The sequence below is a fragment of the Rhinatrema bivittatum genome, chromosome 8 (genome assembly GCF_901001135.1).
Source record: "Rhinatrema bivittatum chromosome 8, aRhiBiv1.1, whole genome shotgun sequence".
NCBI lineage: Eukaryota > Metazoa > Chordata > Amphibia > Gymnophiona > Rhinatrematidae > Rhinatrema > Rhinatrema bivittatum.
Window position 1 is genome coordinate 217988817 of NC_042622.1, and position 25502 is coordinate 218014318.

General features: G+C 45.0%; 1 protein-coding gene across 1 annotated transcript in view; it reads right to left on the bottom strand.

Moving 5' to 3' along the window:
- Positions 1-9948: 9948 nt before the first annotated feature.
- The window catches only part of EFNA2 (ephrin A2), a 123558-nt gene continuing 108004 nt past the window's right edge, over positions 9949-25502 (bottom strand). The window contains exons 3-4 of the mRNA XM_029612556.1: positions 17605-17670; positions 9949-10765 (exon numbers count right to left, since the gene is read on the bottom strand). Of these exons, the coding sequence (XP_029468416.1) occupies positions 10647-10765; positions 17605-17670 (185 nt within the window). The 3' untranslated portion in view covers positions 9949-10646. The remainder of the gene's footprint in view (positions 10766-17604; positions 17671-25502) is intronic.

A 25502-nucleotide genomic window follows, 5' to 3' on the forward strand; every position in this document is an offset into this window, starting at 1 on the left:
AGATTAGGAAAACGGACACTCGTAAAACTGAGCGTCCATTTTCCTAACCTGCGGACCCCGCCACCTCTCCTGGGCGCCGCTGCTGAGGAGGCACTAGGGGCGCACTATTTCCCCATGCGCCTCCTTTTTAGTACGGCAGCCCGTTTGCATATTGCATCGGGCGCCCCGGAGAGGTCGATCACTCATGAGCGCCTGTTTTCCGCGCGCCGATATTGCATCAGCCTGTTCCTGCTTTTCTTTCAGAACATAGGGGGTCATTTTCAAAGGAGTTACGCATGTAAATGTGACATACTATCGTAGCAATTTTCAAAAGCTATTTACTCGAGTAAAGTGCACTTACTTGAGTAAATCCTATGGACAATTCAATGGCATATATTGTAGCAATTTTGAAAAGCCCACTTACTTGAGTAAAGTGTATTTACTCGAGCAAAAACCAGTTTTGCTCGAGTAAATGTTTTTGAAAATCTGGCCCATAGAGCACAGCTGCAGTTTAAGCCAGGAGGGAGCAAATCTAACCCTGTGCTGAAACCCAAACTGGTGGTGCCCGTGCTGGCTCCAATGCTTATCCATCTCCCGGGGACAGACAGGACTGACCACACCCCCATGGTGCTGGGTCCAGTTTGTTTGCACTTGAGCATCTCCCTCGCCCAGCCAAAAGGTTTGCATCAGGCCTTCAATCCCAAGGGCAGCCTCAGAAGCTAAAATCAAGAGGAATAACTGAAGTAAGAAAAACATTGAAAAACGTTAGCTTAGAAATTACCATTACCAACGCTGAGAGATGGAAACTTGCTGGGCAGGCTAGATGGACCATTTTGGTCTTTTTTTCTGTCGTCATTAATAAGTTACTATGTTAAATGTGATTGTATAAGGCGGCATGGAATCTGCTGCCGGTATTTATCCCGGCTTGAAATGCGGAAAATTGCAGGATACAAAACTTGTCCTTTTATTAATCCTGCCCTAATAAAAAAAAAAAGAAAAAGTGTCATTCAGGGCTGAGATCAGCTCTCTACGTATGAGTTAGTTAACGATGGATTGTTACTGTCCTGCTAATCGTGTTGAAACACACATTACACAACGGACATTAACATAAGCTTTGCACGATATTTATTGAATGCGGTTAAATGAAAAAGGGAGGGGGGGGGGGGGTGGACTGTCCTAACTCTCAGCCCTGCTGCAGATTGAACGGAACTGCGACCCTGCCCACAGCACCACTGGCCTGCTCCACTTCGGAGCTCCCTGATACGATCAGGGGTGAGAGCGAGTTTCAAAAACGTCTGCACCTACTTTTCTACCCACAGACCCTTGCGCCAAATGTTAAGGTGGAAGCACGCGTGCCCTTTCCTATTGAAACTTGCTGCGGCTCCAAAGTCCATGCGGTCCCCTCAGGCTCAGCAGAGCGCGGGGTCACCAGTGCTCCTGCTGCAGCTACGTCCGCATTATAACGGGGGGTGGGGGGGACCTCGGCCGGCTGCATGACAGGGCTTGGCCTGCTCTACAGGCCGCCGGGTTCTCCCGGGCCTGCCGCTGCCACTCTGGTCTGCTTGTAGCGCTGAAAATGCCCATCTACCTGTTATACGCCTCCTTTCCAGGTGGCTGGCACTGCAGTAGAACATTTTGGAAGCAGGCACAGAGTTTCAGCTCCACGGAGAGAAGGCAATTCTCAGACAGGATACAGTTTTCAGTATTTGTTGAGCAGGTAACAAAATATTCCAACTGAATGCCCTTCACAAAACTGAAGCTGAAGCTGTTTTTTAAAAAGGCAGAAAAATGTCAGATTGTGTAGCCAGTCTGATACTCTGCCTTTGCCATCTCTCAGGGCCCTTCATATTCCAATTCACCTTGCCCCCAAGGGCTATATGTGTTTATCAGGCCCCGCCATTAGGACATCATGTACTCTATACACTTTAACAAGTCTGCAATTGGATGGGTAAGGTGGGAGAGAGCCGACAGGGGGAAAGTTTACAGCTTCATATCAGCAAAGTAATATAAATGAGGTCCATATTCAGTATCCCAGGGAGTGGGAATTTACCCTAGGATCCTTAGGTCCAGGGTAGCGCCCAGTATCAGCATTACCCAGCTAAACATAAGCCCTCCACCCCAGAATGCCCCCCCCCCTCTCATTTTACCCAGGTAAAATTGGCTGGTGAGAGAGGGGAACATTTCAATTGCAGCTTTGTGTCTTGTAAAAACTGAAAAAGTTACTTGGGCAAAAACTGAAAAAGTTACTTGGGCCCTAGCTCCCCTTCTTGTAGTGAGGCTCTCTTGCCTTTATGTCCAAACACGATAGCAGTGTTAGGCCGATAACGAAACTCTGTCTTAAAGATGACCCCCAAATCCTCAGCCAGGGCCTTCTCTCACGTCATCATCCAGTCAGGCTTGTTGCACCTTCCAGCGATCTGCTGTTCATTCCCTGCCCCAATGCCCCGTTGTCGCACCAATCCTGTTTAGTCTGCTGAAAGGGGGACCGCTCGGATTTGGAGCTGCTTTAATTGTGGAAAATATCTGGCAGGCCTTGCCAGCCGAGGGGACGAGACGGAGAAAGGGGTGCATGGTCAGTAGGGCACCCGCCCTCAAGAGTTATCCAGCTGATTTCAGGCCTGCAGGAATCTTTTAGAGAGGTCAGAGAATTTGTTGTACTTCGTCTGAAGACCTGCTTTTCTTAAAAGATGATCACAGATTTATTTTCTCCATTGGAAATGGCAACTAATGCCAGGATACTTTGGGATGAGATTAAGAAAATACAGACCCTCCCCCAAAAGACTGTTCTTTGGTTCATAGGATTTCATCGGGTTCGTCAATACTGCTTTTTGCCAACCAAGAGAAACAGAGCACAGACAGGACCGAAAGGCTGGCACGTTTCGTTTTATTTTATTATAAAAAAATACAGAATCCAAAGTAGGTTGTGATTGGGTTACCAAAAAGCCACAATGTTTAATAAACAAAAAAATCGCAAGCCTAAGGATTCAAACTGAATTTAGAACAAGTAAACAGTGTTGACTGGTTTGCTTTCTATCAGTAGGAATATAGAAGAATTCCAAGACATAAAACAATTTAAGGGATACCATGAAACTCTTTAGGCAAAAAAAAAACAAAACACCTCCTTTCCTGAATCTGAAGAGATATTTCCATAAATAATAAAAAAAAATAGAAAATGCACCCCTTTGTCCTGTTTGGAAATAGTAACACATGGAGGAAAATTCTTCTTTTAAAATTCTAACAACAATATCAGAACATTGTGCCCATAAAAGGGCTGAATTTATTATATTATCTGACCAAACAAGTCCTCTATAATTCCTGTCTCTTAAAAAAAAAAAGAAAGAAAGAAAAAAATGACTGCAGAAATCATGCGAGGAGGCTTTAGAGGTTTCACATAGAGTTTGGCTGATTGCAGGTGCCCTTCCAGGTGCAGTGGGGTGGAAAGTATCCCATTCAGTACGGTGTGTAACGCTGCTTTTGCTTCCCTTTCCCGGTGCTGTAAACAATGCATGCTTGCACTCCTTTCTCAGGTGTGTGTGTGCGCTAGATGTAGCACAAACACACATATACACACACACACCAAAAATTGACCCTTAGTCAACATTAGCCTCGTTAAACTGTGCTTTCAAATAATTGAAAATATAAGGACCATCATACTTACGGGCAAACTGTTGCGACTCTTTGGCTTCTAGCAATCCTTGGCTTATACACTTGAAAGTGAATTCTCAAAGTATTATGCACGTAAAATACAGCATGTACATGTGTATGTAACCTCTATTGACATATTCTGTATTTTGTAAAAGTATAAAATATGCATGCAGGTTCACTTTTGCATGCCCATATAATCACATGTAAAAAAAACGGGTGGTCTGGGGCGTTCCAATGCTATTTTTAAAGAAGCTTATATGCGTACATTTTCCAATTTATTCACATATTTTGACACCTGCAAATTATCTGGTATGATATTAAATGCGGTTGTCGTGTACTACGGGCCGGGTGGGAGGTCTGGGGAACTGGGGAGAGTTCAAGGTTGAAGAACCAGGAGGTTCTGGATAACCTGGAGGACTGGTGGACTAATTGCTGATTCATTTCCTCGACATGCGCATGTTTTAAAATTGGTCGACGTACAAGCGTTAAATCGGGACTTGCGTGAGTAAACATATGCACATATATATATTTAAAATGCATGGGTAAAGTGCGTGCGTTCGATGCATTACATAAGCCTACATGTGCGCATACGTAGGTGATTTTTAAAAGCCCTACGCGCGCCCAAGCCGGGAGATACGTACGCCACACGGATTTTAAAAGGGCACCCGTGTACGCGCGTATCTTCTGCCACACACACAAGTCAAAAGGTCAGAGAAAGGGGCGGGCTTGGGCGTGTCAAGGGGAGGCCAAGAGACGTGCGCGTAAATACTTAGGCGCACAGGCGCGGACCGAGGTCCCCTGCTGCGTAACTTTACTAATGCTATGGATGGCGTGCAAGTACAAAAACAAAAAAATCTAGGCCAGTCAGAGGGGTTTTCAGGGTTGGGGCTAACAAGGAAAGGGAGGCGAATAAACTGGGGGGGGGAGGGGGGATTGGAAGTGATACCCCTAAACTGGGAAAACAGAATATGGCGTCGGCGTGCGTCCCTGATAAAATTCCTCCACTTGCACGGTGGATGCAGCACATGCGCGCATCCATCTGACATTGTACGCACACGTACGGGTGTTCAGCCTATTTTATAACATGCACATCTCTGGACGCGAGGTGGCAAACGCGCCTACGTGTGCCCGCCCGGCTGTTGTAAAGTTACCGTCGTATTGCGTGGTAGAATCGCACATATCATATGCACGAATTATAAAACACTATAACAAATGTCTGCACGGCCATTTACATATTTATATTTATTAAAATGTCTAACCCGCAGGTTCTATAAGATTCAATATACACATATGATCATCCCGGCCCTTAATAGTCTCAGAGGCCTCCCAGCTTTTATTGTATTTTCAAATGTTTGCTTTGCAATTAAAACCCAGAATGTTTCTTGAACTTAGCTTTACTGATTGCGTCCCCTATATGGTCCGTGTTTTGGAATTTAAAGACTTCCTGCATTGGAAGGGGTTTATCTTTGTCCAGTGATCTGCTGCGACCGGCAACATTTCTGCAAGTTCAGCCAATGGGTTTAAATTTAGAAACAGATTGGACCTCGTTGGCTTAGTCAAAAAAGGAAATCTCAGGTAATGCCACGCATTCCAAAGGACCTTAAGAGATCTCTTATTTTCCACCCAAAAAGAAAGAACGTGTGTTAAAATGCGATCACCTTCAAATAACCCTGGCATTTGCTTTCAGCCTGGCAGAAATGCTGGCGGTCACTGCAGATTACTGGAGAGATGTAACCCCCACTGATTCAGGAAGTCTAACTTCTGAAACACAGACCGTGTCAGGGACGAAATTATTACGCACCCCGCCCACGACCGTCCTGCGCATGGGCCTGCTCACCTTCATGGTTCCACAGCAGGTCCCAGGACGACCTCCCTCGCGGTAGTTGCCAGCCCCCAGTGTCCCGGGGCGGCGGTCACCGGGCCTTCCACTGCGCACCAGGCCTCACGCCGAGGCTCGGCGTCCTATGCCATGTTAGCCACGCCCCTACGCACGCGGACCGCCCAGACACATGTAGGGCCAAGGGCGGGTCCTAGCTCAGCGGCGAGTCCTGATTGATCCCTCAATATAAGGAAGTTCCTGTTGTTCTAAGATTGCCTCTGAGTTTGTTCCTGCTCTTGCCTGTTCCTAGTCTCGTTCCAGGATCCTTCTGTTCCAGTTCTGTTCCTGACTTGTTCCTGCATCCTAGTTCCTGCGTCCTGCTTGTTCCTGTGTTCATCTGTTTGTCTACCCAGGTAGTACCCTTGGACTGTCTTACTGGTACTGAGCTCGGCTTGCTCCTGACCTATCTGCCTGCCGCCTGCCTAAAGACCTCAGCCTGCCTTGACCTCGTCTGACCTCCGGTACCTGACCCCTGCTTTACTGACCATTCCTTGGACTGACCTCTGGATCTTGACCTTTGCCTGCCTGACCTCGTCTCCAGATTCTGGCTCTGTTCCTCGCCTTGTCATCACCAACTCTGCTCTGGCTCTCCTTGTTCCAACCAGCAGCCACCTTTGAACCCGATCGCGCTCCCCCTGTGTCCGTGGGCACGCCGGACTTTCATTCTCTCAGGAGACCCTGCGAGGCCCACCTAAGTCCAAGCGGGCCGGGTCTCTACGGGCTCCTCCCGGGGGGAACCTCGGGCTTCCAGTGGTGAAGCTCCTCACAGCCTCTGTCTCCTCCAGTGCTCCGCCCCCTGGGGGCAGTTACCTCCTGGTCCCTTTCAGGAGGCGTTCAGTCTCTGCCCCAGGACAAGGGTCCACCCCCGAGCGCAACAGAAATCAGTAAAACCTGAGTTCTAGTAATATTATGAATTTTAATTGCAAATTAAAAATGTGTAAACAGAATGAAAATCTGTGGGAATCTATGATTATACTAAGGGCAATGTGTATAAGCGAAGCGTCACTAGCAGCTGAAGAGACAGAAGTGTGATGGCCATTATACTATAAACTATTTTACATTATATGAAGCAGCACAATTTAGTTTAACAAGGCTAATATGAACTAAGGGGAGATTTTTGGTATGTCTTATTCTCTTACACAGACAGGTAGTGTGTGACGTGCGATATATATATATATATATATATATATGTATACACACACACACGCATTTTAGGGAAAAAGAGGCATTTATATGAATGTCTCATAATGACCAAAGTGTCCTGGCTTTTGGCTTTTTATTCCCCTTCAGATACGTTACCCGGGCTAATGGCAGAGATAATTGTTTTATAGACAAAATATGCTTTATTTCATATTTTAGAGTGCTAGACTACAAAAATGTCCATAAAATTCATTCTCAGCAATACACAGAACAGCACTGTATTCCTGTGGCTCTATTTACATCCATGTAAGGGCCTTCTGACTGCCCCTTTTACTTACAGGTACACAGCAAGAGAAATGGGGGAGGGGAAACGCAGGAATATCGCTTCATCTTACAAATGCATCTGTGGAAAGAATTTGAAATCATTTCCCCCTAAGAGTTTAAAAAGCAGCCCAAGTTCAGCAGAGAAGCGGCAGTCATTTGATGCCTGACAAAGGACGCTCTTCCATGCCAGCGTCTGACGGAGGACTGAGATATTACACCGATTCCTTCCACACGGGGGTCAAAGAAAGGGCCCGCAGTCTTAGCTCCCACCATCAGAAATAACGTTTCAGTGAGAGACCGCAGCTATCTTTGCAGGCATCGTGGATCCATTCTAGAAGGCAAAGAAAAGCCGACTGCCCCTTGTGTTCCCAGTAAACGTACAGATGGACAGAACGGTTGGCACTGTAGCTGGTTTCTAGCTAACACTGTAAGCCTGGAGCGGTCATAGAGAAATCAGAGATGAATTTGCAACAGCTGAACAAAAAACAAAAATTGGTTCTGACTGCAGCACACACCCCCTGTACTATTAATCATGAGATAGCAGAACAAGGTCAATAAGGGTATGGAAGTTGTCATGCTAACTGATATAGAATGGGTTTATATCATAATGGAAAACAGCTCCAGCAGCTATTCCCTTGTATTGACAGGAGGAAACGTCTGGCATTCCCTTCACCTCATTTGTGCTAATAAGCTTGCCTCACAGAGAGTCCTTACCAGCTGGCAAACTTCCAGCTCTTTAGCTGCCAAGGAAGACCAGCTGAAAAAAAAGGGGAAGGGTTTATATGGAAATCAGTAAGAACATCATGTTACTGGGTTTTTTTTTACAGTAAGATACGATGCAAATGTTACAAATCAAGATCCTGTGTAGTCAACAGAAAACAGAATATGGAAGAAATATTTGCAGGCGTTGAGTCCCATCTGGTTTGGTCTTTTTATTCTCCACCACCCTGTCACACAAGCTGCTCCCTGTTTATATCATGGCACAGCTGTGTGAGTCAGCACAGAAATGTGGTAAGAGTACAGTTGGTACTTATTACGCTAGCAAAGCAAGAACAGCCTTAGGGCACTAAAATCTCACCAGCAGCTTATTATAGAGACTCGTACATTTGATCATCCATTGGAATGATTTGTTTGTCCCTAAAATATTCAGACATTCCATCACTTTTTGTAAAAATAAAACAAAGGGTGAAATTTTCCAAAGACAGAACAGAATCTCAGATCTATGGCTCAAGTCGTCAAGTCTCAAATCTGGCTTGAATCTATAAAAGTTTCAGATCTGTGACGCCTTTAAAGTTATCACAGCATCCCACACTGCCGTGTGCGAGAACAGCTCTCCGTCTTCGTCCCTGGATTCCTTCCCCTGAGCATTTCCCACAGCCCGTTATTTACTCTCGACAAAAATGTATCTCCCAGGATTGCGTCTGCAAAGGTCAGATCCAGAATCGGTTTCTGCAATACAATACTGGATTAGTTATACTTTGGCATCATCTCTCTGCCAATAACAAAAATGAATTATAGCACCATTGTCCTGCAAGATTCAGACACCTATGTGCCAAATCGATAATCCTCACAGACTTGATGGTGCAGAGTTGAGGACAACTGGCATCTTTTAAAGGTGTCAACCTACAAAGGACCACCCGAAAAAGATCTGAAGAAAGGACCTATGTGGTCTCAAACTCAAGTGCTACAGTATCTTTTTTTTGTTGTTGTTGTTGGTCCTTTTAAAGGCGTCACTACCTACAAATATTCTATAGACTTGAGCATGGAGTTGATTGTTCGTTGCAGTTAATGGAGGGAGAAAGCACGGGGTGACTGGGATAGCTTGCTACAGTGAACTTTTCAAGGCTGCACTGCTGTGGTTTATATAAACAGCAAGCCACTGACAAATTCAGAGAGAGTGAACCAAAGTAAAACATAAATGTAAGTCCCAGTCTTTGACAAGAACAAGCACACCCCTGATTGTACACAGCAGGATCTTCAGGGACCAAGAGCCACAGTCAACACTGATTTCAACAAGGAAGTAAACACAAAGGCAAGCCATGTTGGAACTATGATCCCTGAGCACCTCTGCGGAAAAAAAAACCCAACAAAACCCTGCTCTTCCCTTCCTCTTGCAACCCGAAGCATAAAATGAAATGTTAGTCTGAAATCACTTTAGTCACTGAGGAGAAAAAGATGCCTGGATCCCCTCATGTCCTTTTTCTGCAGCCTAAAATATACCAGAGGTAAAAGACAGAAATGCTATCTGGAAGGGATGTGGTCTAATGCTCAGTCAGGCCGATTCTGTAAGGTCCGCAGGAAAACCGCGCCCGCTCTCCCAACGTGCGGCCAGCCACCTCTCCTGGGCACTCGATCCTGCGTTTAAATGAGGGGGCCGCGCCAAAAAGGAGGCGCTAGGGGCAATAGCGCATCCCTAGCGCCTCCTTATTAGCAGAAACCCAGGAGAGGTGGCTGTCAGTGGGTTCAGGAACCCCACACTCAATTTTAGGAGCGTCAGTTTTCCGAACCTGCCGACAGCCCTGGGTTAGGAAAATGGACGCCGGTAAAACCGAGCATCCGTTTTCCTAACCTGACCGGCTGGCACATTTTTTTTTTTTATTTATTATTATTATTTATTTATTTATTTATTTATAACATTTTTGGTTCCTGCGACTTAGTATCGCTAGGATATTAAGTTGGAGGGTATACATAAACGCATTATTTTCTGCTTTTCTGTACACTTTTTCAGGCCGCACTTTGTTTTTTTTCAGTATCCCGGGTGAATAATTAAAAGCCTCATCAACACGCATTTGCATGTGATGGGTGCTATTAGTTTCGGGGTTGGACGCACGTTTTCGAGGTGCTAAACCCCTTACTGTACGAGGGGCAGTGGACGCGCATCCAGCTGCGGGTAAAACAGTGCGCTCAGCTGAGTGCACTTTACAGTATCGGCTGGGGGTTTACTCCCGCTTCCTCCCTTTCCCCCCCCCCCCCCCCAAAAAAGCTCTGAAGACCTTGGGCAAAGTTACTTTTGTCTCCCTCTGCTTCAGGCTCCCCAACTGTAAGTGGCTAAGGACGCCGCCGTCGTTTCTGGAAGCTCCCATGCAGTCCGTGCCGGAGATGACGGGGTGCACACTTCAGACGCAGGGATCCTAGAAAGCGCTTTTTTAGGATCTGGTTTGGATAAAAGACGCAATAAAAATTCAAATCATCATCATCATCATCACTATACATGTGAATTACAAAGTTTTACAAAGCAAATCCTCCACGCAGGATAACGGACTTTTCTCTGGAAGCTCTCGAAAAAAAATAAATCAGTTGCTCCACTTCTTACCCACCGTGGCGATTTCTCGCAGGGTCATTATTTTTATTTTTTTTATCATGTGCACCTCATTGAAAAGTTTCTGCACACGGGAAAATATCTCTTTGCTTAAAGACACCCCCCCATCCCCCCTCCTTCAAAGAACACAGAGCTCCCGCATTTCGAATGCTGGCTTGGGGGGGGAGGGGGTGCAGAGACCATCACTGTGCCCCTCCCCCGCCCCCACTAGCGCGCGCGGACAAAAAGCAGGTCGGCGCGCTCTTCCACAACTTTCAGCGGTGTCAGCCGGCTGCCGATGGCAGAGTCCCCATTTCTCTTGCGTTCTCGCTCTCGTTTTCTCTTTCCGACTTCCTTGCCGTTGCTCCTTTCCACAGAGGGCTATGAACTAAAAATAGTCCAAAGCAGCAAAAGAGCGAGGCAGAGATGAGAAACCCTGAGGCTGCAGGGGGAGTTATTGCTGGTGAAAATTGGCTCTGGGGATTCGTACAGCGAGTCATCTGTGAGCAAAAGAAAGTGGATTTAACAGCGTGTTTCTCATTAACACTGCATGCTTGTAGATGTTCATTCTGTGTTTTTCATGTGCATTGTATATATACAGGCTGGGTGGATCAAAGGACCCTTATCTGGTGACATCTTCTGTATATGGGAGATAGCAGCACACTGTTTGACCTGTTTCTATGGATGTGGTTTCATCATGAAATGAAATGTAATTTCAGTTTGTGTCGCACCTTTCTACAGGTAAAATCCACGCTCAACAGTGTAAACAAGGTGCAACAACACTGTTTATCAGCAACATAAAATATAAACATAAAGTGCCTCTATATATATATATATATATATATATATATATTCCTTACAACAAACTGAACCAAAACTCACAAAAACAACAACATAGTTAAATGAAATCATCAACAGTCCCCATCCCCAAACTCTCAATTAACCACCCACATGACCAATAAGAAAAATCCCTCTAGCAGCCAAGTTGAAAGCAAGCCATCCAGTCACTCGGAAGGAAGTCCCCAGAGGGGTAACCTCATTTTGTACCTTCCTTCGGGTGGTCTTGTTCTTGAAGTACATTAAACAGTAGAGCATTTTACTTAAAGACTGACTGCAAGGTTTACCCCCAAACCTAAACAGAAATCCAAGTTTGCCCTGTTTAAAAAGCACTTGTCAATCAATCTTTACTCCCTGCCTGACGACTGTAAGACAGGTTAGTGCTAAAATAAACATGAAACTAAAAAACAAACAGATCTCTCTCTATATTCCTGTATAGCAAGAGGAAGGCAGGATTTGTCTTGCTGGTGTAGCCTGCCTAGTTTGTAAGTTCCTCGGAGCAGACACTGTCTCTTACGTGCATGTACCCTGTGCTGCATATATCTGGTAAGTAGCGCTGCAGAAATCGTTAGTAGCAGCAGGATGATGTGACAGCTAAACTTCCTGGCACTGCTGGTAGGCAATCTACCCACTCAATCAGGGCAATCAGGTTTTTCTACTATTCCCAGGCCACAAGCAGGTGCAGCATGGCTTGTGAGCAATGGCTAGAACGGCAAGACTCATATTTTAGTAGTAAACATCTGGAGAGCCAGGAAGCCATGGAGGCTCCCAGGTTCTCTCACAAAATGTATGGTTATCGTGTCCCTTCTACCCTGAGTTCCTCGGACTCCAAATAAGTCTGAAGGATGCTCTCTCTTTACCCGCTACTAGCAGAGCCGGTTCCCCTCTTCTCATCCCCATTTCAATCCATGTCCTACCCTTACTCTGTCCCATCTTCATTTCAATCAGCCTCATCGGTCGATCCCCTCACGCCCACGCTTCTTCCTACCCTCCACTGACTGTCCAACATCAGAGTGTGCCATGGATAAATTGCAATGGCAGAAAGGCAAGAGAGAAAGTAATTTGCATCAGAGAACGGTAGAGCGCTCCAATTAGTGAGAGCTGTAATGGTAATTTTATGATGAAGTGAATGCCCTGCCGCTTGAGAGCTGGACAGAGACCAACAACTTGTTTCACACAGGTCACCGAACAGCTGGCTGTAAACGGTTCCCTGAAAGGCGAAAAGCTCAGGATGCCTGTGCTAATCTGCCCAGTCATCTGCTCCCTACGGAAGTCATTTTAAAAGGAGTTACGTGCGTACATGCAACATAATAACGTAGCAATTTACAAAGTCACTTATGCACGTAACTCGGGTAAATCCTATGGACAATTCAATGGCATACATTGGAGCAATTTTCAAAAGCCCACTTACAAGGGCAAAGTGCATTTACACGTGTAAAACCCAATTTTAAGCATGCAAATGCTTTTTAAAATCAGGTCCTAAATTTGCATTGAGCCGTTCAGGTTTTACATCTTTGCTTGAATTGTTACTCAGTAGACATTCTCCATGTTATTCACTTCTTCAAAAAACAGACCAAATTAGATTTTATGATAGTTTAATGAATGGAAAAAAGCACACCTTTTTGTAAAAGTGCATTACTGTTTGAGACATCCTTTACTTTTTGCCTGAAAAAGCATTTTGAGGACAATTTTTAAAGCCACTGACCTGGGTGAATTGTCTTTCTGAAAAATGATCTCATTTAATCTGACTAACAGTATGCAGGATTGACGGGAGGTGTCCTGGGGGGTGTTTTGGGTGGGATTGGAAACTAATGCACTGATGTACTAACCTGCGACAACATTTCCTCATGTTAACGGCCCACGTTAATGACATGTAAATCACTTGTGAAGTAAATGTGCATTAACCTTGAAGTTAGCCAAATAAAATGTCAGGTGTAGCTAAGTTTCCCATTGTTAATGGATCAGCGTTACCATTTGCACATTTTAGCGTGCTTTATTTTACTACATGTTCACAAGTAATGAACGGTTTTGCATAATTATGCAGCTCTTTGCCTATTTGTAATGTTCTTCGCAAAAGTTGAACAACATGCATTCAAATGCTCATGTTAACAGCATGAATAATGCACATGGACTTTTCTGCGAAGAGTGGCACATTTTAGTACATCAGCATTATTTTCAGTAGAAATTTTACCCACACAAAATGCAGGTTGAAAATTCAATGGGCACTTTTGCACCTGTGGCAATTTTCAAATTCCAATTGAAAATTAGGTACAGTTTGAAAATTGCTGCCATTGTTTTCATATTGTTCTCGGAGGCACCCTGTTTTAGATCCATTGGGAGGCTTTTGGGTGGCTCCTTCCTTACTTCCTGTGTGCAAATGCATTACTTCAGAGTTATTTTATTCAGCACTAGCCACTGGGAGTAATAAATGACAGCTCCTCCGTTCATCGAGTATACAAAACAGAAGCGGAACTAGAATAGAGGATCTGCACGCAATTGTTTATTTATTTTTATTCAAAAAGCTTGTATGCCGCATTTCCAGCCGTGCGGCTAATGCAAGCAATAACCTCTAAACTTTGACTGAGAGGGCACCAGTCCTCTGAAATTATAAATCTGTCAGCAACCTGAATTCTGAGCTGGAGATTCACGTAGTGAATCTTGGAACCAGATGTTGGAGGTGGGCAATCCCGGGGTACCAGAAAGCTAGCAGGGACCCCCCTTAACCCTGACTTAACAGCATGGAGGTGGGCTCACCCGTGTGATTAGAAGGCCGATGCAATAAGACATATGCAAAAAACGATCGCTCATACCGAATACCCTTTTCCCTATTGCGTGCGTATCCACATCCCCTGTGCACCCGATGTAATAGTCTAATGAGAATGAAGTTGAAGCTGCGTACAAAAAGGGCGCACTAGAGAGAAATGTGTGCTTCTGGTGCTCAAAAGTGTATTGCTTTGGGCTTACGGACGTCCAGTTTGTGCATTCCTAGCAAAAAGGCACCACTTACATGAAGTTACAGAAATCTGCACTGCCTGTTTACCACAAGTAATGCAATCACCCATGATTTTTTAGGTGTCCTTTAGCAAATCATCATGTTCTGCTCCACTAATTCCTATAGGGTGGTAATAGTTAATGTTGCTTGCATGCAAATTACATGTGATGGGTGCTATATGATACGCTTTGGTTAGGACGCGCGTTATCGACATGCTAATCTCCTTACTGCATCAAACGCTACAATTGCGCACCCAAAACGCACGTCCTACCGCAAGTAAACCCGTGCACTAAGGCTAGGCACACGTTATGGTATTGGCCTGTCAGTCTTACGCCTCTTCCTTAACAATTGACTATGCTAGATGTACAGTGCCTTTTGTATGGGGAAATCTCTTAGCTCTTTTTAACCCGAGTCACTTCATAAGGATATTTTCTGTGACTGTAGCCACTTTTGTGAGTACAGGGCATTGCTTTCCAAATATTCTCCACTTCAGAGCTCTAAACAGCCCATAAGGAAAACACACTGAAGGCAAGGGCTAGTAGTGACGTGTGTGTGCGTGTGGGTGTGTACATGTGGGCGTGTGTGTACGTGTGTGTGTGTATGTGTGGGTGGGTGTGTACATGTGTGTGTGTATGTGTGGTGTGTATGCGTGTGTGTTTGTGTGCGTGTGTGTACGTGCTTGTGCGTGTGGGTGTGTGTGTATACGTGTGTGTGTGTGTACGTGTGGGTGAGTGCATGTGTGCGTGTGTGTACGTGTAGGTGTGTACGCGTGTGGGTGTGGGTGTGTACGTGCTTGTGCGTGTGTGCATGTGGGTGTGTGTGTATATATGTGTGTGTGTACGTGTGGGTGGGTGTGTACGTGTGGATGGGTGCATGTATGCGTGTGTAAGTGTGTGGGTGTGTGCATGTATGTGGGTGTACGTGCTTGTGCGTGTGTGTGTTCACATGTGGGTGCGTACGTATGGGTGGGTGTGTACGTGTGGGTGAGTGCATGTGTGCGTATGTGTATGTGTGTGTGTACGCGCGTGGGTGTAGGGTGTGTGTGCTCGCATGTGTGTACATGTGTGTGCATTGCGTGTGGGTGTGTGGGTGTGTGCACACATTGTGTGTGTTGGAGTGTGAGTGTACGTGTGGGTGTGTGTGTACGTGTGGGTGTGTGTGTGTACATGTATGTGTGTGTGTAGGGTCCAGGGGCCCCTTAATATGGAATATTTAGACCTCTCTCTTCTCCCCCCCTATAAATAAAGTCAAGCCTTTTCCTCCTGTCCCACACCCCACTGATGTCCCTCTTACTCACTCTTCCACTCCTACCCCTGCTCTAGTGTTTTTCCCTCCACCCACCCCGCTCCAGAGCCCCCTCCTCTCTCTTTCTTCTGCCTAGGGCTGCCAGCTGGCTCCAGACTTGCCTGACAGAGTTGCTCCAGTCCTGGGTTCTCCCCTCTGCATGCAGTGGCTTTGTAGTCTTGTTTTTCTCAGGGAATGCAAAAAGGAAATCGGAACTAAATGCCTCTGCATGCAGTGGGGAGAACCCAGGACTGGATCAACCCCGTCAAGCAAATATGGAGCCTGCTTCTGCCCACTCCATGTGATCCTACCTTTTCCCCTCCATGTCTCGTCTCCCTCGTGCTGCTGCCCCTGCCAGCCGGCAGCTGAACACGCAGCTCCCACACATTCAGATGTCAGGCAGTGGGAACCATTAAGGGCACGCGTGCTTCCTGACAGGAGACGGGGAGAGCATCATGCCATGGCTACCGCAGGCTGGAACTTTGTTGTGGGGGGCAGGGCTAGCCCCAAAGTGTAGGGTTTGGCCCAGGTAGCCTGACTCATCCCTCCCAACGTCACAGCTCATTAGCACAATCCCTGCGCCAGCTCTAGCATCATCCATTCTTTGCCGAACGAAGGCATTGCTAAGGCCATTATTTCCCCTGTTTCTGTCCCCTCTGTCTTTCTCTGCTTTTACTTTCTCCTTGTTCTTCTGACTACCTCGACTCCACCAGCCATGTGAATTTCTTCTGTAGTGCGGCTAATGGGATATAACTGGGCCATGTTTATTTCTCTTATATTGGCGGACAGGTGCCTCCAGCACAGTGAGGTATGATACTCCGTCTAGTGCCTTTCCAAGACTCGGTAATTATCGCACTCTATAAATAATACAATACGAGTTAGCAGGCATATTTACTGTGGTGGAATTGTTAGCGTTTGCTAAGGGGTCGATACTTGAAAGAGTCACCCAGTCATAATATGATTTTAGCCAGTTAAATCTATTTGAAAATATGACCCCTTTAACCAGCTAAATTTGCACAGTTAAAATGTAACCATTTAGAAAAGTGGCCAAGTCTAGGACATTCCTGGGACAGGCTCCCAGACTTAGCCAGTTAATGCAATATTTAATTTTAAATCTAACTACATAGCCTGGGTTATGCATATGGTAGGCCCAAATCTACCTAATCTAATTTTGAGTGGACTTAGCTGGAAATTCAGCTGCACCGTTAGCTGGGCAAGTGAGGCTGAATATCCGTTCAAAGATGACTGGGTACATTTCCTTGGTTATTTTGCTGCTCAATGGGGTTTTGAATATCAATCCCTAAAGTGTTATCTTAAGCTCTCCTACTGACTTGGCTATGACAGGTGCGTGCTCAACTCCACAAACTCAGGAAACGTGGTAGGTGACGTAAAAAAAAAAAAAAGAAACCATGAGCAATGACAAACACCAACAGGCCGAAGCAATACTGGCGAGCGGAAAACGGGCACTCAGTCATGAGCGCCTGATCTCCTAACACGCACCGATGCACCTCTGCGGGGAAGCCGATGGGATATTCAAACGGGCTGCCGCAGTATGGAGGAGGCGCTGGGGGGAAACTGTGCGCCCCTAGCGCCTCCTCGGCAGTGGGCGCCCAGGAGAGGTGGCGGTCAGCGGGTTAGCAAAGCGGACGCTCAGATTTATGAGATTCCGTTTTCCTAATCTGTGCACGGCCTCGGGTTAGGAACGCGGACGCTTGTTAATTGAGCGTCCGCTTCCCTAACCTGACCGCCGGCAAGTTGTTTTTTTTTTTTATTTTGTTTTCCTTACTCCTTTTTTCTCTTCCTCCGACTTTATATTTTGCCACGATATTAAGTCAGAGGAACCGAAAAAAGGAACAGGAAAGCAGTATTTTCTGCTTTTCTGTTAACTTTAGGGGCTTCGAGACTCAACGCCTGCTGCGGGTTAGGCATTAATTTTCGAGGAGTACAAATGTACGCGTTGGGTGCATTTTTTTTTTTTTTTGGTGCATCGGGGGGGGGGGAGGGGTAATAGCCAATAGCCTCATCGACATGAATTTAACTGCGACGAGCGCTATTAGCTACGCGCTGGTTAGGACGCGCTAATCCCCCTTATTGCGTAAGGGATTTTGGACGCACATCCAAAACGCAGGTCCAAGCAGGTGTTAAGCGGGAGGGGCTCAGCCGAACGCTCCGCGCTGCATCGGCCCGTAAGTCTGTGCTGGAAACAAACTCCTTCGTTCTACTTACTTGTTGGTCGAACATAAACTTTCAACTTCAAGCAAGGCTTATCAACCACATTGGGTGGTGAAGAAGCTGAAAAGGAAAAAAAAAAAAGTGGTTTAAAAAGAAATTATATTTTCCTTTTGTTTCATTTGTTGAAAAGTGTCAGCATAGTTTATAGTACAAACTGGCATTATAGGATTGACCGGCCACATGGACAAGAGTGGACAGTTACTGTGATACGGAGATGTTGGAGCAGGAACGGCCGCGATGGGCGGTGACTGTGATCTTGTTCGGAGGTGTTGGGGGCAGGAGGTGACTGTGGTACGGATGAATGGCAGTGTGGTATGGGCAGGGAGCTGGAGATCCCCGTGGTAAAATGTGATAAGGACAGAAAGACAGCGCGGTATGGAGCGGGGACAGGAGGTCAGCATGGGAAGAGTAAAACGCCATGTAATCTGGACATGTTTAGGGGCTGATCTAATTGAAAGGGACCGCACAAAATCAGTGGAAAAACGTTCCGAACAGGAACTGCCGGAGAAGCCCTTACTAGGAATGAATAAAAGGAAGGAGGACACGGGCCAGAGTTTTATGCATCACCTTGAAGTCTCGGAGCAACAAACACACGCAGTCTGTAAGTCCTATTGAAAACCAGCTGTTCAGTTCCAATAGAAAAGGGCTTTGACCGCCCTGAACTGCTTTACTGCAGGTGTATTACGCTTTTAATGAGATGGGTAGAGCTGAGGGAAATGCATATAGATTTAACCCCTCTCAAACGTGTGCCATCATTCCTCTTAATGTTTATTTACCTATCTATTTATGTATTTATTTGGGTGTTTTCTATACCGTCGTTCCAAAAGTAGATCACAACGGTTTAAAAAAGTCAGCGTTCACATCTTTATGTGTCCTAGTGTCACGAAGCCCTGCCATTGGCAGCTCTGTACACCTGCGGCAAAGCAGAATTTTTTGGAACTAGTGTTTTCACACAGCAGTTTATCATTGGAGTATTAAACCCAAGCAGGGCATGTAATGGGGTAAATGAGTTTGTTAAATTAGATTTCTTTTTGGACCTGTCTTTCCTTTGACTTTTTTGTCACATACAGTTTTGCCCTGTGCTTCTCTCCTCTCGCTTAACTTACATGTTCCAGATCCCGGATTTAAGTCATGGTTTAGCTGTTGTAGAGTCAGTGTGCAGGATCACGCTGTGATCGGCTGAGCTATGAGTGTGCCCTGAAGATACAGTACAAAGAGGAAAGCACAGCAAACACCACACCACTGCCTTTCAGATCCTGAAAAAAAGGCAGAAAGTCTCTAAAACTAGCTTCTCACCCAGTGGCAGAGCCAATGTCTGACCCAGGGTGTCATCCCTACTACTATTGTTGTTGAGATGTGGGGTTAAACTGCAGCTTGAATCCTGATTTTGTGCCTACATTTTCTTTTTTTTTTTTATATCCTCTTACAATAGTAATTATGGCAATAAGATACTGGTATTAAAAAAAAAAAGGACTCCCAAGATAGGAAGCAGAGGAAAGAGGAGTCAGGGTTTGCAAGGTAAAAGAAAAGAAACAGCCTGGGAGGGAGCATCTTGGACTTCTGTGACAAGTTTACTGGTGAGAGAATCTCCAAGCAGTGAGAGTGCTCAGAAATGAGAAGGTGCCTGTTTGGTGGGTGGGATAAAGAATAAAATACAGAGGCCTGAGTGTAGGGGGAGGGAGTAGGGTCCTATTCAGCACTGAGTTAAAAAGCAAAGGGACAGCGGGAGGGGGGGGTCAGAACTGGGGGATGCATTTAGTCTACGATGTTTGCAGCAATCCAAATATGTTAAAAAGGATGAATGCCACCTGTCTGAAACCTTCCCACCCTCCTGTGAAGGAATGTGCGAGTATTTATCCACAGAGGAATCCTCTGTGTTTTATCCCGTGCCCTTTTGAATTCCATCATTGGTTTTCTCTTCTCCTGCCTCCTCCCCCCCAGGAAGGCCTCCCCTTTCAGGGGAGGCCTTCCTGGGGGGGGGCCATATTTGGAGCAGTTACATCGACTGCGCGCATTATTTACCCAATCAAAGCAGGTGCAAAGTCTGCGGGCCTTGCCTGCTCCCCTTGGCAATTTTCAAAGGGAAAATGCACGCATGCTTTCCCTTTGAAAATTAGCAGGCGCTTTACAGCTGGAACCCTGCCCCCTTCCATGACGGTTAGAAGTTGTGCCCTGTATTTGACAGGAAGCCAATGAAGGGAAAAACAAGGATGTGGGAGATGGTACAGGTCATGGACAGCAGAGGTTTTTTTTTTTTTAAAAAATTGTAACGGACAAAGAGCAGAGTCAGGGAGAGCAGACAGCAGAGAATGGTAACAACGCAGCGCAAAACAAAAGGACATAGGAAAGGAGACTTGAGGATCTAAATATGGATACCTAAGAGGAGAGGAGATGCATAGGAGGGAGAATACAGGCTTAAATACCCGAAAGGTATTAAAAATGCCCACGAAACAAACCTTTTTCCATGGAAAAGAAGCTGTAGAACTAGGGGGGCGTGGCCTGGAGCTCCTGGTGAGGGGGAGACTCAGGAAATGTCAGGACATTTTTTTATTTTGTTTATTTCTTATTACAGAAAAGGTGGTGGACACAAGGAATGCCCTTCCGGAGGAGAAGAGAAAACCAATGATGGAATTCAAAAGGGCACGGGATAAAACACAGAGGATTCCTAGGGGAAAGAGGATGGATATGAAGTTCTGGGGGGTCATGGGTGGTACCTTCCCTGCGCAGAGGTAACCTGCAGCGAGGACGTTACAACCCTAAACAAAATGCAGGGGGGGTACACCTGCATGGAGTGCCAGCTGCAACCAGAAACACCAGGCTGGATGGGCTAGGTTGGATTTTTTTTTTGTCTCTGCCAGCATTTACTATGCTAGGATGTGGCAGGACTCAAAGGTAGGAGAGTGTTTTAAAGTTGTAGCCTAAATCTGGGGATCAAGATGATGGTGGGAGGCTGATCTTCTGCTGTAAGGGAAGTAATAACGGTGTTGGGTACAAGAGGGAGAGCAGATCTAGCTTAAGTGATCTCTAGGTCAGTTAACAACATGTGCTGTAGAAAAACTCAACAATCTTAGCAAGATCTGATCTAGAAATATAAAAGGAAATGCATTTAAAGGGAGTATTACATGGAGCAATGGGAGAAATGTGGGTAGGGAAAGTCCAGCGAGACCTCGGTGTTGTGACAACTGAAAGGGTTTGGTCAGTTTGAGAACAATGAGATAGGGGCGCTGGTAAAGATGATAGAGGTGAACCTCGAAGGCTCAGCTATCAAATCCATCATCTGGGGGGACTCTACCAGACTCAGGTCCAGGCTGCAACAAAAGCAAGATTCGTCCAACTGCGCCGTGCCCTGAGGAAATGGCTGCGGAGGCAAGGGCTGGTGAGAGCAGGCGTTTGCTTTGGATAAAAGCTGGAGCTGTCTGTCATACTGAACTGTTTTTCTTGCTGAAAGGAATTTCATTACGCTTTAAAATAGATTTTCTTCTGTTTGGGAGTTTGATTGTGCTGTGAAATAGATTTCTTTCTATTTGGGAGTTTGCTTGCTTGATTATTCTTTAAGAGTGTGCTTTCTGTTTGAGAGCATTATAGAGCTTTCTTCCTGGTTTGTTCCCCCACCCCCCCCCCCCCGCAAACATCTCTGTCTCATATTTATTTATTGTGTTTATATACCGCTGTTCTGGAGTCGATCACAACGGTTTACAGAGTAGGATAAATAGAAACACAGTGGCAGGTATATAAAATCGGGCAAGAACAAATAAATAACATCAACAATAAAACAAGCAGATAAATGTAAAACATTATAAGGGTAAAAAATAAAAAAGATTAAAATAAAAAACAGATTAAAATAACTTAAAATCACATAATTAAAATAGGATAAAATAAAATCATATAGAAACATAGAAATGACGGCAGAAGAAGACCAAACGGCCCATCCAGTCTGCCCAGCAAGCTTTCACACTTTTTTTTTCTCTCATACTTATCTGTTACTCTTGGCCCTTATTAGTAACTTTTTGGTTCTAGTTACCTTCCACCCCTGCCATTGCTGTAGAGAGCAGTGCTGTAACTGCATCTAAGTGAAGTATCAAGCTTAATTGGTTAGAGGTAGTAACTGCCGCAATAAGCAAGCTACTCCCACACTTATTTGTTTACCCAGCCTGTGCAATTCAGTCCTTGTTGGTTGTTGTCTAAATATAAATCCTCTTTTCTTTATTCCCCCCATATAAAAGAAAAGAAAAAAGGCCTCAGTTAATAAAAGTCAAAATAAAAAAAGAAGGCCTCAATTAAGACTATTGCCCAGTTTGGTGGGGGAGGCAGGGAGAAAGTTTATGTAATAGGAACCAGCGAATACTTTGGATAAATAAGAGCAAAATAAACCTTCACTCAAACTTGGTATACAGATGACTGCCTATTTAGGGAACTGGAGAAAAATTGTGCATAATAGTAAATCAATGAATGGCCTTACATAAGTACAAATTAAGTTAAATAAATGGAGATTAATCAGATGCTCAATTTTCCAGAAAAAAAAGCCAGCGACTTACAAGAAATAAACATAAAATTACAATACATAAAACACAAATAGCATATATAATCACTAACACTACCTATCTATCCCAATAAAATTAATTTCCCTAAAAAGAAATAAGTTGCCTTTAAGGCAAAGTTTAAAATCCCAGAATAAACAGCTAAAACTTCCAGCCTCAAAAAGCCATTTAACAGAAAAAAAGTTTCAGAGCTTTCTAAAGCTCAAGTAATCACCAGTCTTAATTTTGTTTGAGCGAGAATTCCACAAAGCAAAAAAGTACCCTCTTCTGGGGAAAATTAAAAGAAATAGTATTTAGTTTATTTTATTTGCACTATTTATAGCCCGCATAATCCATAGTTCTTAGCGGGTTACAACAGAAACATTCATAAATCTGTAGATCCATTATAGCTCATTGGTAAACAGATTAAGAAGAATCGCTTATCATGGTCTGGAGAAAATGCTGCCTTGTACCAGGAAGAGTAGAGTAAGTAAGTGATTTAGGTCAAATTTTGGTCATCTGCAAACAGAACAAAAATTAAGTAAATGTCAGGGGGAGCTTGATTAGCATGTTTTTAGATGTTATGAATGGTATGCATTATTTTAATATGTGTTATTTGTAATATGTTACGTACTCTATCTAGCATGATTGTTTTTCATTATATGCGGATTAGAAATCTTTTAAATAAATAAAATACAATTTATTAGATCTTGGTGGTACTTATTTGTAGTTGGTCTGTTCACTTTTATACCCCAATCAAGAAGACGCTACAAAGGGAGCCACACTAAACTTCACTTCTCGTACATACATCAACAAAGAAAAATCACTCCATATTTCAAAGCAACAAGTGAGCAAGCAAGCAGGACCACAGCAGGGATTCTGCGTGTGGCCGTGGAAGATGGATTCCATAGGCTAGCAGATTTTACTCGAGGGATTGCGGAGGAAAAGGTAGAAGGATGGCTGGGAAACAACATATCACCCAAGCTACTTCTGCTGCTACTTGTACAGACGGATATCCTGATCCACAGCGAGGAACAAGTTCGGTGTGAAAGATGTCTGCAGGGTGACTCCATCAGGAAACAGATGGCAGGACAGAAAGTAGGTGGCAGGGCTGAAAAGCATCCAGTAGAATGAAGATTACATCAGTGGAATGCTTATTGAGGTGTCAAAGACGGAAAACTCAGAGGGCAAGGTGACAGCTGGACCAGGAACACTACAGCCACTACACCCTACGCCCTCACTCAAGTTTCCCTTGAGCTGAAGAACCAGTATGTAGCCCTGGAAGTGGAGGAGAAACAGTCCAAAAAGAGGAAGAACCGAAACTTGTAAATCCTAAAGCTGCGTCTAGGGGGTGGAATGTAGTGGTGGTTGGCGAGTCGCTTCTGAGGGACACAGAGGAATCCATCTGCCATTCCCAACATGTAAGAAGAGCCGAATGCTATCAGCATACAGTAAAATAGCAAATGACGGCAGATAAAGACCCAAATGGTCCACCCAGTCAGTCAGGGTGGTAACTGCCACTCCATGCAGGTTACCCCCGTGTCCTCTGTTAAAGGTAGCATGAGGAATGCCCCCCCCGATGGTTGGAGAGGACAAGGCAGAGCCCTGGGGGAACTCCCAAAGCGAGAGGTCTCCAAGATGACCGTCATTCCCCATTTCTCACCTGTTGCTTGCGGTTGCAAAAGAGAAATCTGAACCAACATAAAATGCCCTCTCGTACCCCAAGGGAGCATAATTGATTAACAGAAAAATGATTCACTGCATCAAGGCAGTGGATCCATCTACTAGGACCAAGATAATGGCATCCCCGCTGAAAAAAATAAATACATTTCTACCGAAGAGGGCAAATTCTAACAGTCCCTGGAGGCTGGGGTTTCTCACACTGCCTCTAGCCATTTTACAATTGCACATCCTGATTAATGCCCTGCAAACAGCCACCCGCCTAGTTCCCTTTCTTGGCTCGGCTTTGTGGTCTGTTGGGAATTGAGCAGGTCAAAAAAACTGGCTGCCTCTTTCCTGTGTGACAAAGGAGGTCCCACGGTAGTGACCCACAGCAGACTAGAGTTCTCACTGCTCTGTAACCGGCAGGTACTGGCACCATGACGGGGCCTGGAAGGAGACAGCTCTTAGCTATGCCAGGGAAGACGCTGCCCGCCCTGGGACAGGAAGGCTGTTGACCTCCACCTCTCCCTCTGTGGCATGAAGCTGCAGACCAGCAAATAAATAAATACATACATTTATCATAGGGCTGGATATAAACTTGCAATAGCAATGCTAATAATTGCAGGTGCAAGGTGCAAGGTGCAAGGAAGAGGGATTCAGTTTTGTTAGGAACTGGGGAACCTTTGGGGAAGGGGGAGTCTCTTCCGAAGGGATGGGCTCCACCTTAACCAGGATGGAACCAGACTGCTGGCGCTAACCCTTAAAAAGGAGATAGAGCAGCTTTTAAACTAGAACAAAGGGGAAAGCCGACAGTCGCTCAGCAGCGCATGGTTCGGAGAGATGTATCTTTAAAGGATACTAATGATGCACTAGAATTAGGGCATCCCGACAGTGAGGTTCCAATAATTAGAAAAGTAGTCCAAATGCCTGTAACTAAAAACTCACCTGAGCTAAAAAATTCTAACTTATCCCTATCAATTAAAAAGCAGAATAAAAATACAATCAAAAAACAAACTTTGAAATGTTTGTATGCTAATGCCAGAAGTCTAAGAAGTAAGATGGGAGAATTAGAATGTATAGCAGTAAATGATGACATAGACTTAATTGGCATCTCAGAGACATGGTGGAAAGAGGATAACCAATGGGACAGTGCTATACCGGGGTACAAATTATATCGCAATGACAGAGAGGAGCAGTCGGGAGGAGGTGTGGCGCTTTATGTCCGGGATGGCATAGAGTCCAACAGGATAAACATCCTGCATGAGACTAAATACAAAATTGAATCTTTATGGGTAGAAATCCCTTGTGTATCAGGGAAGACTACAGTGATAGGGGTATACTACCGTCCACCTGGTCAAGATGGTGAGATGGACAGTGAAATGCTAAGAGAAATTAGGGAAGCCAACCAAATTGGTAGTGCAGTAATAATGGGAGACTTCAATTACCCCAATATAGACTGGGTAAATGTATCATCGGGTCACGCTAGAGAGATAACGTTCCTGGATGGAATAAATGATAGCTTTATGGAGCAAATGGTTCAGGAACCGACGAGAGAGGGAGCAATTTTAGATCTAATTCTCAGTGGAGCACAGGACTTGGTGAGAGAGGTAACGGTGGTGGGGCCGCTTGGCAATAGTGATCATAATATGATCAGATTTGATTTAATGACTGGAAAAGGAACAGTGTGCAAATCCAAAGCTCTCGTGCTAAACT